The following is a 16,281-nucleotide window of genomic DNA, read 5'->3' on the forward strand; positions in this document are numbered from 1 at the left end:
TATTCAGAAAGAAAATCATGAAGTTTTTTTTTTTTGTTTTTTTTGTTTTTTTTTAAATATTTTATTTATTTATTTATTTATGGCTGTATTGGGTCTTCGTTTCTGTGCGAGGGCTTTCTCCAGTTGCGGCAAGTGGGGGCCACTCTTCATCACAGGGTGCGGGCCTCTCATTATCGCGGCCTCTCTTGTTGCGGAGCACAGGCTCCAGACGCGCAGGCTCAGTAATTGTGGCTCACGGGCCCAGTTGCTCCGCGGCACGTGGGATCTTCCCAGACCAGGGCTCGAACCCGTGTCCCCTGCATTGGCAGGCAGATTCTCAACCACTGCGCCACCAGGGAAGCCCATGAAGTTTTTATTAACTCAGAATTTCTTTGAAGTTAAGTTTCTTTAAGTTAAGTTTATAGGTTATACTTGAGAGAAACCTGAAGTCAGATGCTCAGGAATCACTGAGAGGATCCTGCATCCTCCTTCTTGTGTCTGTAATGGCCTGTGGAATTGTTTTCTGTTAATGTTTCGGTTTCCCATTTGAATTTAGATTCATGGTACAATGCGGGTGATCCTGGAACCACTGATTGGAGACATGCCCTTAGTGGGAGCTTTGTCTATCTTCTTCCTTAGGAAGCCAGTAAGTCAATGTTTATTTCATTCTTTTCTTCCCATTCACTGACAAGAATGTGTACATATAGAAGAATAGACAGAGTGGAGAAAAAGAGCTTAACTCACTTTATTCCCTTTGGTGCATGAATCCTGCGTGCTTTCATCTCTTTATGCCTTAACAGAGGGCTTCACATCTCTCGATAGACAACTTTTTTCCTCATTATAAAAATAATATGTTTGCTGCAGAAAATTTGAAAGCAGACCTTAGAAAGTATAGGTTGTAACTAACATTCAGCACCTATCACTGAGTATGATATATATTTACTCATTCAATCCTCATAGCTCTGTAGTTAAATACTAACACTAAATACTTTTGCCGACCAGGACCTGAGAGTCTGATTTGTCCAAGTCACGAAACCAGTAAGTCTGGGGATCTGCACCTGGACCTGCGCTGGTCTGGCAGAGATGCTATCCTCATACTCAGCCTAAGTCGCCCTGCAGCCACCGCCCCCCCCCCCCCCACCGTTGCCTGCCTCTCGGGGTGTGTTGAATGAAGCACACAGTATGCTGTGTTTTTAAGAGTCACAAAGATTAATTTTGACTAAGTTATATTTTAACACTTGGATAAACCATGATATTATTATTTCACATTCCATTTTTGGTTATAAGTCGTCAATACTTACTACTCATTATTAGCCACAAAAGTAAGACAACAAAAAAGTCACCTACCTAGACTGTCCCTCACTGAGACCCTCTCTCCTCGCCGAGGCCCCTCCCCTCACTGGGGCTGTCCGTCCCCACCTGGGCGGCTCCATTCCTGCAAGGCCCCTCACCTGGGCTTCTGCAGCCTCTGCTCGGCTTCCTGCCTTGGCTCTGTCCTCAGTGGACTTCACTGCTGGGGGCCTCGCCCCGGCACACTGACCCACCAGGGGCCGGCTCTCACTCGCAGACGGTCATCTGTCCAGTGCAGTGGTAGTACCGCCCCCGCCCCCTGCCCCATTGTCCCTTCCACCACCCTCCTTCTCTCTCCCTCCTCTCCCAGAATGCTGCCCTTCCCAGGACACGGGCAGCCAGGTTCCCTCCTTGTCCCTGTGCCTCGTAGCACACTTCTTAATCTTGGCAAGCCACAGCCCTATCTGTCTCCATACGGTTCAGTAAATGTCTGATGAATGAATGGATCTGTTTCTCAGATACCTCTTCACAGTGTGCCGTTTTTGTAACCTGCGATGAGTCCTTTCTGAAGGTGTCATTAACATCATGTGTAGTGTAAAATGGGGATATTCATTTGTATAATTTGATTCAAATAACTTAATATAAATTATTGTTGCTGGTTTTTAAAATACAAGTTTATCTAGACCAAACAAGTGGTACTTTTCTGTATAAAAACATAAGAAGTAAGTGTCATCACTCTTTGTTACCGCTAAAATTATTATTCTCATTTGCTTTTTATTGCTTAAATAATTGGCTTATTTTGAACGTATCTTAACAACACAAAACATGGTAAAATTCAAAAGCTATTAAGGAACATCTGTGTTAAATTTTAATTTATTAAAATTTTGAGAAATGAAGAAATCCGTAAAAGATTCAAAATTCATGGTTTTTTTTTCCCCACATACAAGTTGTTGAAAAGACAGTATGTTTAAAAAAATTCCTTCATTAATGAATATAAAAAACTAATCCTTAGCAAGTTGATAAGTATTTTTAGTTTGCAGGGAATTTTTAACAATTTAAAGAGTTTTTTTTCAGCTCAATGTAACAAAATCCAAATCTTTAAATCTTCCTCAAAACTTTGTAATATTCTTCATTGGATCTTTCTTAGGTATACTTAGTTTAAAAATAACATTGTAGGGACTTCCCTGGTGGTCCAGTGGTTCGGACTCCGTGCTTCCACTGCAGGGGGCCCAGGTTCAGTCCCTGGTCAGGGAACTAGGATCCCACAAGCTGTGCAGCCAAAAAATAAAAAATAAAATAAAAATAACATTATAATATTAATTTCCAAATGAGATTTTAGTACTCAGAAAAGCAGGATGAGGCTGTGGAAGGTTGAGGATCACTTGTATCCTTATATGGTGAATTACAGTCACCAAGCACAGGCTTCAGAGAAAAGGGACTTTTTCAGTTGCTTTCATCTGGAAAATGTAAGAGCAGAATTCCCTGCTGGCTGCCAAGTCCTTCCTCACCCCAGTGAAAAACAGAAAGATGGGGGTTTTGACTATCCAGATGATTTAGAAGCATGGCAACCTTCAGAAGAATATGAAACTTTCGCACGTTTTTTGCTCGTTGATTTGTTTAGATTAGTTCTGATAATGTGCTACTTGTTTTTAAAAAAATAACCACAGGTGTCTGTAGTGCTGACCTCGTTCAGCACAGTGGAGGCAGGGCGGATGTACTGTCCCCTTATTTCAGGTTAAGTGACAGACGTGAGCGCCACACAGCCTCACTTTCCGCTCCTGGTTCTTTCTCTCCTTTGAACTGTGTGCTTTGAACAAATTACCATCTTCTCCCAGTATCCACAGGGGATTGGTTCCAGGACTCCCACGGACCAAAATCCGTGGGTGTTCAAGTTCCTTATTAAGTGGCGTAGCATTTGTACATAACCTACGCACATCCTCTCGTATCCTTTAAATCATCTCTAGATCACTTATAACACCTAGCACGGTGTAAATTCTGTGTAAATCGTTGAAAGTCCAATGTAAATAGTTGCCCTAGTGCAGCAGATTCAAGTTTTGCCTTTTGGAACTTCAGGAATTTTTTCTTTCCGAATACTTTTGATCCGTGTTTGGTTGAATCTGAGAAGGCGGAACTGGAACCCTCAGATACGGAGGCCCAACTGTGTTTAATTTCTGTAAGCCTCAGTCTCCCCATCGGTAACATGGGGAGTACACTAATACCTCCCTCAAAAGATTAGAGGTGACGATTAAATGTAAAACACTTGGTATAGTACCTGGCACATAGTGAGTCTTCAGATGTTTAAGAAATTAAATATTTTCCTACACGTAGGGTTAGCATTCTGGTGGGGTCCTGGCAGCAGAGGTCGAGCATTGGTAAGCACAGAAGCTTGGGTTAAGGTTCTGGTACGAGCCAGGGCGACCTACTCTCTGCCCTTGGACGTGTCCCAGGGGAGTGGTGGCAACCCACTCATGCTAACTTGACAGTTGTTGGGATTGCCTCTGGCATACACTCTTAAGGGTGTTTCAGAATCCTTAGGTCATTTTTAGGTTTGTCTCAGGAGTATGGATTAGAGTAGACTGGGTCAGGAGGTCCTTTCTAGAACTTCTCCAGGAGATGGTCTGGGGCTCACTCTGAACCTGTTTATCCTAAAGGGGTCCTCCCAGCTAGCAAAGGACATGCCTGCTGAGTCTTTGATCCACAGATTGAGTTTCTTCATCTATAAAATGGAAATAACATCTTCCGTTTAGAGTGATTGTGAAAAGAAACTGAATCCTACTAGCTAGGACTCTGGCAATTGGGGTACCTTAAGCAAAGGAAGGGGGGAGAAGGGGGAGCTTTATTTAAAAACAAAATGAGCATATATCGATGTTTCATGAAACTCATGCAGGGGCTGCAGTTGGGAGTCAGGAACAGGACGGAATGTGGAATGTGGACGCCGTGGCCACTGTCTCTTGTGCCTGTTCTGCCTCAGCTTCGTTCTTCTCTCACCCTGAGACCAGCCTCCTCTGGTCCTTCAGGCCACAGGCCAGAAACGCTGGCTGCCGGTGCCCCCAGGAGTGAGCCTCCCGGTCTTCCCTTGGTCCTTGCCTGCCCTATTCCAGCTGCATCAGATACAGACCCTTAACCCCGAGACCAGGAGTAGGAAGGTTGCAGCATTCGAACGAGGCTCCCAGAAACCGATTCCTGCAGCCCTGCGTGGGAGGTGGTCATGAGGGGCGAGGGAGGGCTGGGCTGGCAGGTCCATGGAGCCCACTGGACGGAAGAGGCCCAGTCTTAGGCCACACATTAAGCCACTGGGGAGTTTGTGGCTGTTTATCCCGCCAGGTGTCCTCTGCATTTCTTGGATCTGGGGTTTGATGTCTTTCATCATTTTGAAGCGTCTTGCCCCACCACCGTTGTTGTGGTGCTCTTTCAGTGGCCCTGCCCCCTCCCTGTGACTCTGTCTTTGGAGGGTCTTGTGCAGGAGAGAGTGTCGCACCTGCCCCCAGCAATACCGAATCTCTGTGGTCAAGGCATAGAGGGTGAATTCTGTTCCTGTCCTCTGAGTGGCTGTGGTCCCTTGCCTCTGGAAGGCAGGGCTTCTGTCTTTCCTGCAGCAGCTGTGCTCTCCTTGGCCTGCCCTATTTCTGTGGATTTCACAGGGTTTACTCTGGCTCTCCTGCCCTGGGATGGCCCTGTCGCCTCAGCTCTCCATGCATTCAGGAGTGATGCTCTTCCCAGTTTTCTACATCCCAAGTGAAAGCTGGAAGTCCTAGGAGCTTTAAGACATAAGAAAAATATTCGTGACCTTTACCACCAGCCCAAATCAGAAAATTCAGAAACTCTGGAGAAGGGTGGAGCCACCAGTCTGTTTTGTTTTGTTTTTAAATATTTATTTTCTTTTTGGCTGCATCCGGTCTTCGTTGCGGCACACGGGCTCCTCCTTGTGCCGCGCGGATGTCTCTCTAGTTGTGGCGCACGTGCTCAATAGTTGTGGTGCGCAGGCTTAGTTGCTCTGCTGCATGTGGGATCTTAGTTCCCTGGCCAGGGATCAAACCCGCGTCCCCTGCATTGGAAGACGGATTCTTAACCACTGGACCACCAGGGAAGTCTCCACCAGTCCGTTTTTAACAGACTTCCTGTGTAGGACGCCTGGCGTGTTGTCAGTGCTGAAATGAGCAGTGGCTGTCGCCGACTCTCCTGCAACCCACAGATGGCACAGAGGGCAGAGGGCAGCCGACTGAGGTTCCCGTGAACACATGCTGCGCTGGTGGGGTTCCAGTTGCAACGTGCCCACCTTACTCACTGTTCCTCGGCAGCCCAGAGAGCTGATTTCCTGTCCTTTGGGAGCACGTCTCACTGGTTCTTCAGTTTCCCGAAAGGAGATCCCAGTCATCCAGACTTGGTGGGGGGGGGGCACTAATTTTAGTTGCTTTCCCAAAGCGCTGCCTGGATCTGCCCCGCCCTCACACCTGTCCATCTGCTCACACACTCACTCTCATCCTCCCACACACGGTCACTCACACTCCTCTCTCACCCCCTCAGCTTGGCTCTTCTGTCCCCTGGCCTCCCTGTGTTCAGGGACAGGCCAGCTCCCCCTTCAGGGCCTTGAACGCGGAGGCCCTTCCCCTGGGGCCTTCTTTCTTGCATTCAGATCTCTTCTTTTCAAGCTCACCTGAGTCTGTCCTTCCATGAATTCTGCCCCTGCCTCGCAGGCATTTTGTTTCTCTGAATTTGGGTAGCATCCAGGTACATCTTACCATTTTGCCAAGGGTCCTGCGAGTCGGCCCTCTGTCACCTGAGCGTTTGTACTCTAGTTATAATCCCCTCCGGGTGACTGCCCTTTGGGAGGGCCTGTGAGTGCTTCTTTACTCCTGGTTCAGCAGGGTGCCCCAGACCTGGAGTCAGCCATTTCTTCAAAATCCCCTGTTCCTTTTAGTGGAAGACGCGTTTAGAGATCGTAGTCAGGGTGCTAGGGAGTCCTAGGGAGGTTAGTGTTTCAGGACTTTATTAAAGTTGTTGCTTTTGAGTTTTGCTCTGTCCGAAAGAATCTTGACCCTTCCAGTTCATGTTTATAACCACCTACTGCCCAGCTTTGTCACTCCAGCTCTATGGGTAATAGAGGTCATGCAGTTTCACTTGGCATCTTCTACAACGTAGAGCACAAGTAATTTCATTATGTGCAGTATCCGTCTTGGCAGGAAAAGCAGTGTTTCCAATCAGTACTTTTTACCTGTCCACATCCGTTTAATAGAATCTCAGCCAACTATATAGGAATTATTCTAAGATAAATACCCACTAGAAAAATGAGCAGTAAAATACAGATGTTGAATGAATGAATGGAACATGTCCCACTAATATCAGAAATATGCAGACTGAAACAGCGATAAAGTACCATTCTTTAACTGCTGGATAGACTGATTTTTAATATAGGTGTAAAATATTTTTAATAGGTTGTAAAGAAAGGACATTTTATACAGTTTTGATGGGAATGTAAGTTTGTACAATATTAGGGCAATTATGTAGCATCTATCAACATAAAAAATGAACATGTATCTTTGACCAGAATTTCCACTTTTTGAATGCTAGTCTCCATGTGTATGTAACAACACGTGTGTACAAAGATATTCACTGATTCATTACTTACAATAAAAGAGAAATTGTAAATATTCTAAGTGCTCGTCAATAGGAGGATGGGTATATAAATAATTATGATTTTACTGGAGTAAATTTTGACATCAAAAGAACAAAACAAGAACAGGCAAGGTATCTATACCAACAAGGGACAACGGCCTTGATGTTTTACAAAGTGAAAGACAAGGAATAGGACAGTAGTATGTACTAACCCATTTCATTTATAAAGAAACAAACCTGCATGATTTGATGTGATAATTGGAAATAATTTGCATACTTAATATTTTTGCCCTTTTTTTAAAACAGCTTTTAGAAATTAATTGGACAGGACTGACTAATCTTCTCGATATCCCCGGATTGAAGTAAGTACTCTGTCACGTCCTGTGGGTAGCTTGCTGGTGGTGTCACGTGCGTTTCCAGTGTCGCGAAGACAACACGGGTGTTTGAGAGCTGTGTCTTCCGAGCAGAGCCCATGCTTTCTGGGCGGGCTCTCTTGGGCTCTGTTGTCGCCGGCCCGTCGGAGGCTCTGGGTCAGAGCCGCATGAGAGCCCTGTTAGGACTAGATGGAGCCTTTTCATTAGTCATGAGGTGTCTTTCCAGTTTTGGTGTTTTAATATCCCAGAAAATTAAAGAAAACTTTAAAAAGTTTTCAAGCTTATAGGTTTCAAAACTAGCCCTTCCTGGAATCTTTTCGAGCTGTGCTTCGCCTTCCCTTTCTGCCTTCTGTGCCTTGACCCGCTCCTCGCTGGAGGGGAAGGCGTCAGCCCTGGACCTGGGAGCTGCGTTGTGTGGCTGGGAGGCCCTCATTGTTCCGTGTCCTCTAGTGTCTGAAACGCGAGGAAACCTTCCGCCACGAGCATGGGAAGCCCTTCAGGGCGTGTCCCGCCTGTGGGAGAGGGAGGCTTCCTCGTCCCCTCTGTCCTCCGAGGTGGAAGGCGGTGGCGGCAGACCTGTCAGCCACCACTGAGCAGGAAGGGCTGAGGCTGCAGCGCCAAGCCTGCTTCTGCTGGTTTCACTGTTGCATTTGAAGGTTAAAGTGTGTTGCTTGTTGGTTAAAGTTACACATGTTCCTAGTGGACACTGCTAATCTGTGGGGGGGTTTTCCCCCTAAAATGGCTTAAAAATTGAATTATGAAAGCCTTGGTTTCAATCTCTTTTTTCTCTTCCCATGTATTTGTTTATGCCCTTGAAATGGCCATTAGGAAGAATTTTATTTTGTTTCATTATCAGGGAAAAATCAAGACTACACTGAGGCATAGTCATAACGATAAAAGTCTTTTTTAGGTGCTGTGGTTTATTGGATATAGAAAAATACTGTTATCTTTAAAAGATTTTTGGAACGAAAGGACAACTTTAAAAGAGTTTTGTTGAAGTGTTGATTAGGATTCTTGCTTGCAACAACAAACCCAACTTACCTGGTCTTCATTAAGTGAGTAAATAATTGAGTAAACAAATACTGTTTTGTTTTTTTTTTAATTGGAGTATAGTTAATCTACAGTGTTGTTAGTTTCAGTTGTACAGCAAAGTGATTCAGTTAAACATATACATGTATTCACTCTTTTTTTTTTTTTAATTTTTATTTATTTATTTATTTATGGCTGTGTCGGGTCTTCGTTTCTGTGCGAGGGCTTTCTCTGTTGCGGCAAGTGGGGGCCACTCTTCATCGCGGTGCACGGGCCTCTCACTGTCGCGGCCTCTCTTGTTGCGGAGCACAGGCTCCAGACGCACAGGCTCAGTAATTGTGGCTCACAGGCCTAGTTGCTCCGCGGCATGTATCTTCCCAGACCAGGGCTCGAACCCGTGTTCGAGAGCAGATGCTCAACCACTGCGCCACCAGGGAAGCCCCAAATACTGTTTTTTAGAGACAGTCTATTCACTCGTCCGACAAATGGGTACGGAGTGCCTGCTGTGAGTGCCAGCCAAGGCCGTGAGCAGAGTGGAGCTTGCACCCTCAGCTGGTGTCGCCGAGAGGCCTGCGGCCCTGTCGGGTAGCCAGGCACAGCCAGGTGCTGGCATCCACAGGACGGCTCCTGACTCTGCTTTTCTGTGCGTGGCTTTGTTGCCAGGCAGGCTCTTGCTGTGAAGTAGCCGCTTCTAGCTTCTATTCCGCACGCTCAGCTGCCTCAGTCGGAAAAAGAACCTTTTCCCGCGAGTTCCAGCAAAAGTTCTAGGGTTGACTTCTGTTTGTCTGCCTGTCTTTGGACAGACTCTCCTGGTTCTGAGGGTCAGGTTCTAGGGTTGACTTGTTTGTCTGCCTGTCCTTGGGCAGACTCTCCTGGTTCTGAGGGTCAGGTTGGGCCTTGTGCCCACGCTGAGAGGAGGCAGAGAAGTGCTTGAAGAAGCTCCAGTGAAGGGGGGGCGGGGGGGCCCCCAAGGAAGGGCTCCAGAAGTCGGAGGAGAGGGTGCTGCTTAGCTGGCAAAAACGATCAATCCCTGCTGTCGTTTAGTGTAGAAGAGTGTGGTCTGCTTTCCTCCCCTCTGCGTCGTGGGAGGGGTTTGTCGAGCATCTGCCCTGCAGGCCATGGTGTGCTGGCTCCCTGTAGAGAGCCAGAGGGCGGGCTCTGCCGCGTGAGCCTGCAGCGCAGCTCGGGGGTCAGTCCCAGAGCATTCAGTTAGAAGGGAGAAATGCATGCACACTCGCTCGACGCACACATACAAATACAGCGCCATTTCGTTGCGTGATTTTATATGAAGGCAGGCTCTATTTGTATAGTAATAGCTTCTGGCTGTTGTTTTATATATGGGTTTTCATATATACAATATATAAAACCTATTCTTCCATATTCATTATGTATAGGATTGCATTTATCATTAAAAGTATCAAAATATACTCATATATATTAGAAATACAGACGGAAATAGACACACACCATTCAAAAATGAGACTGTGGTATAAAAGGGATATGGTAAAATACCCCTTTTAAATTATATATATTTATATATGATACATAATTATGTAAATTTTATGTGATGCAATATACGCATATCTACTTAACATAAAACTTGGGCTACTATTTCTCAAAGATTTTGTCAAACAACTCACAGCTGTGGCAAGCCTTGTCTTATAAAAATAAATATTTAATAACTTTGAACCTAACATAATGAAATCTTGCCCCAAGCTTTACAAAATGAACATCTACATGCTCTATCCATTGACTACAAAACAGAATCCAAGGTATTATAAAGTAGCAGTGATGCCTGAATCACTTTTCCACAAATTTTAGCTATCCTTAACATTTTTCAATGGAGAGCCATAAACTGAGTGTTGAAGGGATGAGGGTTGTGACAGAAACAGAAGTAGGGTGATGAGCAGGGTCGGTTCCAAAGGACCAGGAGGGTGGGACACAGTGGAAGCTGCACTGTGTGGTGAGCCCGGCGTAGTCAGGACGAGCGGAGTGGCTCAGGGGATGCCCAGCCCCACTTGGGAGCCCGCGGGTGGGGCTGCCGAGCTGAGCCTGGCGCTGGCACTGTAGGCGTTAGAGAGAGGTGGGGCGGTGGCCGACCACCGTAGCAGCTAAGGGATTCTTGAAACGTTTATGTCATCAGTGAGGGGTCTTCTGTTTCAACAGATTTTTCAGTGTAAACAAAACTGGTACTTCTGCAGGGAAATGCCTGAAGTAAGACTATGCTTGGTATTAATGCTTTGAAGGACCATCTCATCCTCTGCGTGGTGAACACTGATCCAGTGTCTGCGGCTTAGACCCTCTGAGTCCCCCTGGACTGTTAGCGCCTGAGTAACTGGCCTCTTCAACAGTAGAGTGTGGAGCTGTCTGTGGGTGTGTGGTTTGTCTCTGCCCATGTCGGGCTGAAAGGCGCTGCGCTGAGGTTCCGCATCTTGGCCTTGCATTTGGACCTCCAACCTGCAGCGAGGCTCAGTTATCACTCAGTGAATGACGGCACTTTCACTGTGTCCCAGTGGATGTTCCGTGTGTAGTTACTTTACATCTGTGTGTTCATAATGTTAACATCTGAGAAGTACTGGCAAGAAGTAAGGTTCTTTTAAAACTTTGCACTTCTGGCTAAAGGTGTTCTTCTATAGCAATGAAACTTGGTTTACGTATGCCTCAAAAGTGCTGTCACACATACGTTGCTTGATTCTCACATTTACACCAAAGAACGGACAAAGAGCATATTGAAAGCACATTTGCTTATTTAGCCTCCACAGTTTTATTCTTGCTACTGAGATCTCTGTGCAGTGGTGTATAGTCTTTCAAATTGATTACAGTATTCAGTACCCAAATAAAGTGTGAAGAAAGAATGAACTGTAAATTCCTTTGCTTCGTTGGGACCTCTGCATATATAACAGGAAAGATAAATTTAATGTAATAAACATGGAATGAGTAAATAAATGGATGCTTGTTTTGGTATTCTCTGTACTTTTATGGGTGTTTGAAATAGTTTATGTTAAAAAAAAAGAAATTTATTTAAATGTATCTTACTTATTCAATATTAAATCAATGATAAAGTTATGTGGAAATGTATGAGATGTTATTTAGGACATTGTGAAATATAGCCAGAATAGTATCTTGTGTTCTCAGAATAAACCCCACATAATCGTCACTGTAGCAGTACTGCATCTAAAGTATTAAACTGCTGGCTGTAAATACTGTGTTAGAGGGATTAGCTCCACGCTGTCAGTGGGATGTTGTGTCATGTCTATGCTAAGTTCACTGTTAACAGGCGATAACTAGTACTGAAGTGTCTGATAGTTGGTTTGTTTGTTTTTTACCTCCCACCTAACAGTGGTTTGTCAGATACTATCATTTTGGACATAATATCAAACTACCTGGTGCTTCCCAACCGAATCACGGTTCCTCTCGTCAGCGAAGTTCAAATAGCACAGTTGCGGTTTCCTATACCAAAGGTAAGCATCCGTTCATTAACACTTACAGACAGACTGGAGGAACTCTTCACATACTTGGGTGTTGTGACTTCTTGTATTTCTCCTAACAGCAGCCTTGCCACGTGGATCTTGATGCAGTAAAGGTGGTCTGTCCTGCCCTGTTCCTTAGGAGATTGGCTAAGGGGCATCTGGCTGAAAACTTTCAGAGACTTGAGGACAGTTCTTAAACCTCAGCTGTGAACCTCAGAGCTGCTCATAGGGATTTAATTCTGTAGATGTCATTGCAGGTTGTAAAGGACAGCTATGACAACTTATTTATTGCCTCAGAAAGCACTTCCTATTTGTATGTATCAAGATGTAACAGTTCAGCCTAAGCTGGGAACTGTACAAGCCTCCCCTCAGATATGACAGAGTGGGCATCTTTGGGGTCACTCAAGGAGGGATGTGGCAGGTGCGTCGTTAGTGTTAGAGCTGCCCTGGGTGGGATGGAAGGGCACGGCCGGGGCTGAGCCACAGCCCTGCGGTTAGGCAGCGGCTTCGCTTCGGGAGCGTATTCCTTGGTGTGTCTGGGCTGCAGTTTCTTCATCTGTAAGTTGGGGTGATGCCCTGCACACAGAGGCGGGTCACACATGTTGGAGTCGCCTTCATTTGAGTAAACTAAACAACCTCAGTCTGAGACTGTGAGAGCCTGCTGGCCAAGGACGTGGAATCCTCTGCTGGGCACAGAGCTGGAAGGTTGGCCCCAGTTAGCAAGGGCTTCTCCCCACCCGTCTGGTCTGACCGACCTTGGGCTCCAGAAGTGGAGTGGGCAGCCTGTCACATGGTGTCTGGTCCTAGTTCAGTGTTTGTTTCCTGAAGTAGAAGTGGCCAGCCTTTCCCCACTGCCCGTTACTCTTTCTAGGTAAATTCGATCTCAGTAACAGTGCACAAACCAACAAAAGTGCATGAGCATTCCTGTATTTTTTCAAGTAACAACACCCCAGTCATTCATGCCCAAATCAGTTACATTGTTGGCATTCAGCAGATGTGATGGGACACCACGTATGAGACAGGGATGTCTTTTTTCGTTAACTTAGGATTCTCATCTCTGGAAACCCAGGCCTGCCTTTCCACATAGAAATCCCCGTGCTCCTAGGCCATTAGGCTTTGTATTCTCTGAGTACAGGTGACCATCTAAGCCTGCCCGGATCCAGCCTCCCTGCTGCTCAGATATGTTTGTTGCCACATTATCTAAGCTTTAGACCTGTGAAAATATAAGCAGGGGATTTTGGTTTGTTACGGTTTTAAAAGCGTATTTATCTGTAAAAATGTCTATCTTTCTATGCTGATTGGTTCAGAAATATTACCTGGTAATTTTTTAAAAAGTGTTTTGTGGTGTAGAATGCTACCCTCCAAAAGGTAACTTTACAGGTTGTGTTTGCCTTGAAAGAAATATGAGTGGAGGTTTTTAATTTTATCAATTAAACAACATTTTTGGAAAAGATAACTATGTTAAGTCTGTGAGTCGTATGCATCTCAGATTTTCAGTTTCCTATGCATAAAATAGGTTTAATGACAGTATTTCATAGGATTGTTGTAAAAATTCAGTGATGTAATTGGAAAGTAATTGCATATCAAGGACTTAGGAACAGTCTCGTGCATCCTGTAGTGCCTGTTATCACTGCAGTTACCACTAGTGTTACTACTACCGAAACACAGGACTGTTCGGTGACCCATGAGGCCCTGTGCCATCTGACCTCCTGCTGTCCTGCCCTGCCCAAGTTGGGCTCCTGGGGTCCCTGGGGCACAGTGCCGCTCTGGGACCCCGCGTCCCAGGAGAAGTCTGCAGGAGGTGGTGGCTCACGCCAGCTGCTCCTGACTCTGGCTCCGGTCAGACCCCTGGGACCCCGTCGCGCTGCTCCTGAGCGTCGCGTGTTTGCCTTTGTTGCTCAGGGAGGAGGAGCTGCCTGGTCCCTGGGCACAGGCTTCACCCCGTGCCTGTCGGGTGAGCCAGCGAGCAGTCTGCTCTGTCTTCCTTCTTTCCAGGGTGTCCTGAGGATACACTTTATTGAAGCTCAGGATCTTCAGGGAAAAGACACCTACCTTAAGGGACTTGTCAAGGGGAAGTCAGACCCCTATGGAGTGATTCGAGTTGGCAACCAAATCTTCCAAAGCAAGGTCATCAAGGAGAACCTCAGTCCAAAGTGGAACGAGGTGTACGAGGTGAGGGAGTGGGTGCTGCTGCCGTCCCCCCCTCCACGTTCCTGTCCCACTCCTGCTGCGGGGTCGTGGTGTGCTTGGTTCAGGGTAACCTCAGTTCTCTGCTTGCATTTTCCATTTTTAAAACCATTGTACCTTGTATCCCTACCTCACACAAAATTTTAAACCTTAATTGCATCAAGCTATCACGGTAAATAATCAGCCCTTAATACACATAAACATATTACAAAATGAGGTTGATTATTTACTGTTTTGTAAATTTTCATTTAATACATCTGGACATCTCTACATGTCAATAAATATAGCCGTTCACTTGAGTAGGTACCATCATGTTTTTACTCAGAGAGATCTGGGCTTTTGGGTTCATTGCAACCAGTGCTGTGTGAGTGTCGTGGGTTTTCTGCATTTGGCCAAGTTTTCCCCAGATTACGCTCCTCAGAGTGGAATTGCTGCATCACAAGGTATGCGGTTTGGAAAGAACTGAGAAGTGGTGCAGTTTATACCCCATCAGCTTCCCGTCCTCCCAGCCCGGTCTGTTGCCATATCTCTCAATCTCGGAGTGGTGGTGAGTGGGGCGCTTGCGGCCACCCTGCAGCCAGCACTGACCGGGGCCGCTGCCGGAGTGGAGAGACATCCAAGCTTGTGGCCCCTGGTAACTGGGAACAAACGCAGCGGCCCGTGGCCGTGTGCACGGATATTTCACAGGGACCCTGCCATCCAGAAGTCTGTCGGGTCCGACAGTGGGGACCTCAGTGCTGTGCAGCTGCTACCGCTAACTGCAGTCACGTACTCAGTAGACACGATACTAGTGACTGTGAGATAACTGTGAGCTGTTACCTTTCAGGCTCTGGTCTATGAACACCCCGGACAGGAATTAGAGATCGAGCTCTTTGACGAAGACCCAGACAAGGACGACTTCCTCGGAAGGTAAATCCTTCATGACTGAGGAGAGCGTAGACTCTTTTTCTTTGATAATCAGTGTTAAATATGTAATATAACTTCAAAAACAGGATTACGTACATGTTATGTGTATTTTAAAATGGCTCTTAGGTGTAGCCATTAGACTTCTTAAAACACGTTTTGTTTCTAAAACATTTCACATTTAAGTAAGAAAAGGAAAGCTGCTAGATCTGTGTCCGTCATAGCAGCCACATGTTGCTATTTAAGTTAAATTGATTAAAGTTAAACAAAATTTAAAATTCACTTTCTTAGTTGTGCTGCCCCATTTTAAGTGCTCAGTAGCCACGCATGGCCCCAAATCCAGCCCAGCTCTCCAGCCTTTACACCACGCAGGCAGGTGTGCTCTAGGTTATAGAAACAGGTTTTTTAACTTTTGATTTGTTATTGGGTTATGGGGGGCGGGGAATAGATAGTAATTTATATTGTGCCTGTATACTGGAAAAGCAAATATTGACTTGTTTGCTTAAATTGAACAACCTGTACAGCTGAAAAAAATATCAAAAAACACACTTTAGCCTCATCTTTATTATTTAACTGAATTTCTTGTGGCATAAAAGATATAAGGATAGATGACATTGGACAGGTCTGGCTTCATCAAGAATGGCCTGTGTGTTAGGCTGTGACCTCAGAATTCATTCATGAGACAGTTTAATGAGGAGCAACCACAAGATTTCAAGCAAGGCAGTGAACAGATCAGACTTGCATTCCAGTAAAGCCACTGTTAGGTTAGGTTATCAGGGATTGAGACTGGGGACCGGCCGGCCTTCAGGAGGCTGTTGGAATAGATCAGGAGAGAGATGTCGGGTCTGACCTGGGGCAGAGCTCGGGGGCAGAGAGGAGAGGTGGCTGCAGAAGAAGGGGGTGTCATCGTCCCGTCCTGGTCGTCTCTGGCTCGGGGGCCGGCTCCATGCTCCCAGCAGTGCAGGATTATTGGGGGAAATGGAACGGGCCGTCGGGGGTGTGCCGAGCACGAGGCAGAGGCCTCTGCGGCCACAGAGACGCTGGTCAGAGCTGAGGAGCGAGGCTGGGAAGGCAGTCAAGGCCTAATTGAGCCCACGGGGGGCTGAGCCGGAGCAGTGGGCAGCAGCTCAGGGAGAGCGCGTCAGACCCAGGGCGGAACGTGCCTGCACATGTGGGGCGCGAGTGGACAGCTCCGTGTGGGGAAGACCAGCCCTCCCGGCTCTGCCCGCAGCTGTGCCTCGCTGAGTGTTCCCACCTCCCTGCTCTTCCCTACCTCGCTTCGCTCTCGTGGGTGGAAGCTTGGGGAAGCTTTTGGAAGAAGTCTGTTTCTTGATAAACTAGCATTTTGTTGCATTTCTGGAGTACTTTTTCATAGACTAATGCTTAAGGTTATTTCAGTTGTAAGAAATGTGTTTCTATGTTCTAAAGTTGTTGTA

At 46.2% G+C, this 16,281-nt stretch overlaps 1 protein-coding gene across 5 annotated transcripts in view; it reads left to right on the forward strand.

The window, feature by feature from the left end:
- ESYT2 (extended synaptotagmin 2) overlaps window positions 1-16,281 on the forward strand; it is a 75,047-nt gene that overhangs the window by 34,713 nt on the left and 24,053 nt on the right. For all 5 annotated transcript variants that reach the window (XM_057549797.1, XM_057549798.1, XM_057549799.1 and 2 more), the window contains exons 6-10: window positions 536-625; window positions 7,189-7,244; window positions 11,626-11,746; window positions 13,751-13,927; window positions 14,769-14,851. In XM_057549797.1, the coding sequence (XP_057405780.1) occupies window positions 536-625; window positions 7,189-7,244; window positions 11,626-11,746; window positions 13,751-13,927; window positions 14,769-14,851 (527 nt within the window). The remainder of the gene's footprint in view (window positions 1-535; window positions 626-7,188; window positions 7,245-11,625; window positions 11,747-13,750; window positions 13,928-14,768; window positions 14,852-16,281) is intronic.

This window comes from Balaenoptera acutorostrata, chromosome 7 (genome assembly GCF_949987535.1).
Source record: "Balaenoptera acutorostrata chromosome 7, mBalAcu1.1, whole genome shotgun sequence".
NCBI classification, from domain to species: domain Eukaryota; kingdom Metazoa; phylum Chordata; class Mammalia; order Artiodactyla; family Balaenopteridae; genus Balaenoptera; species Balaenoptera acutorostrata.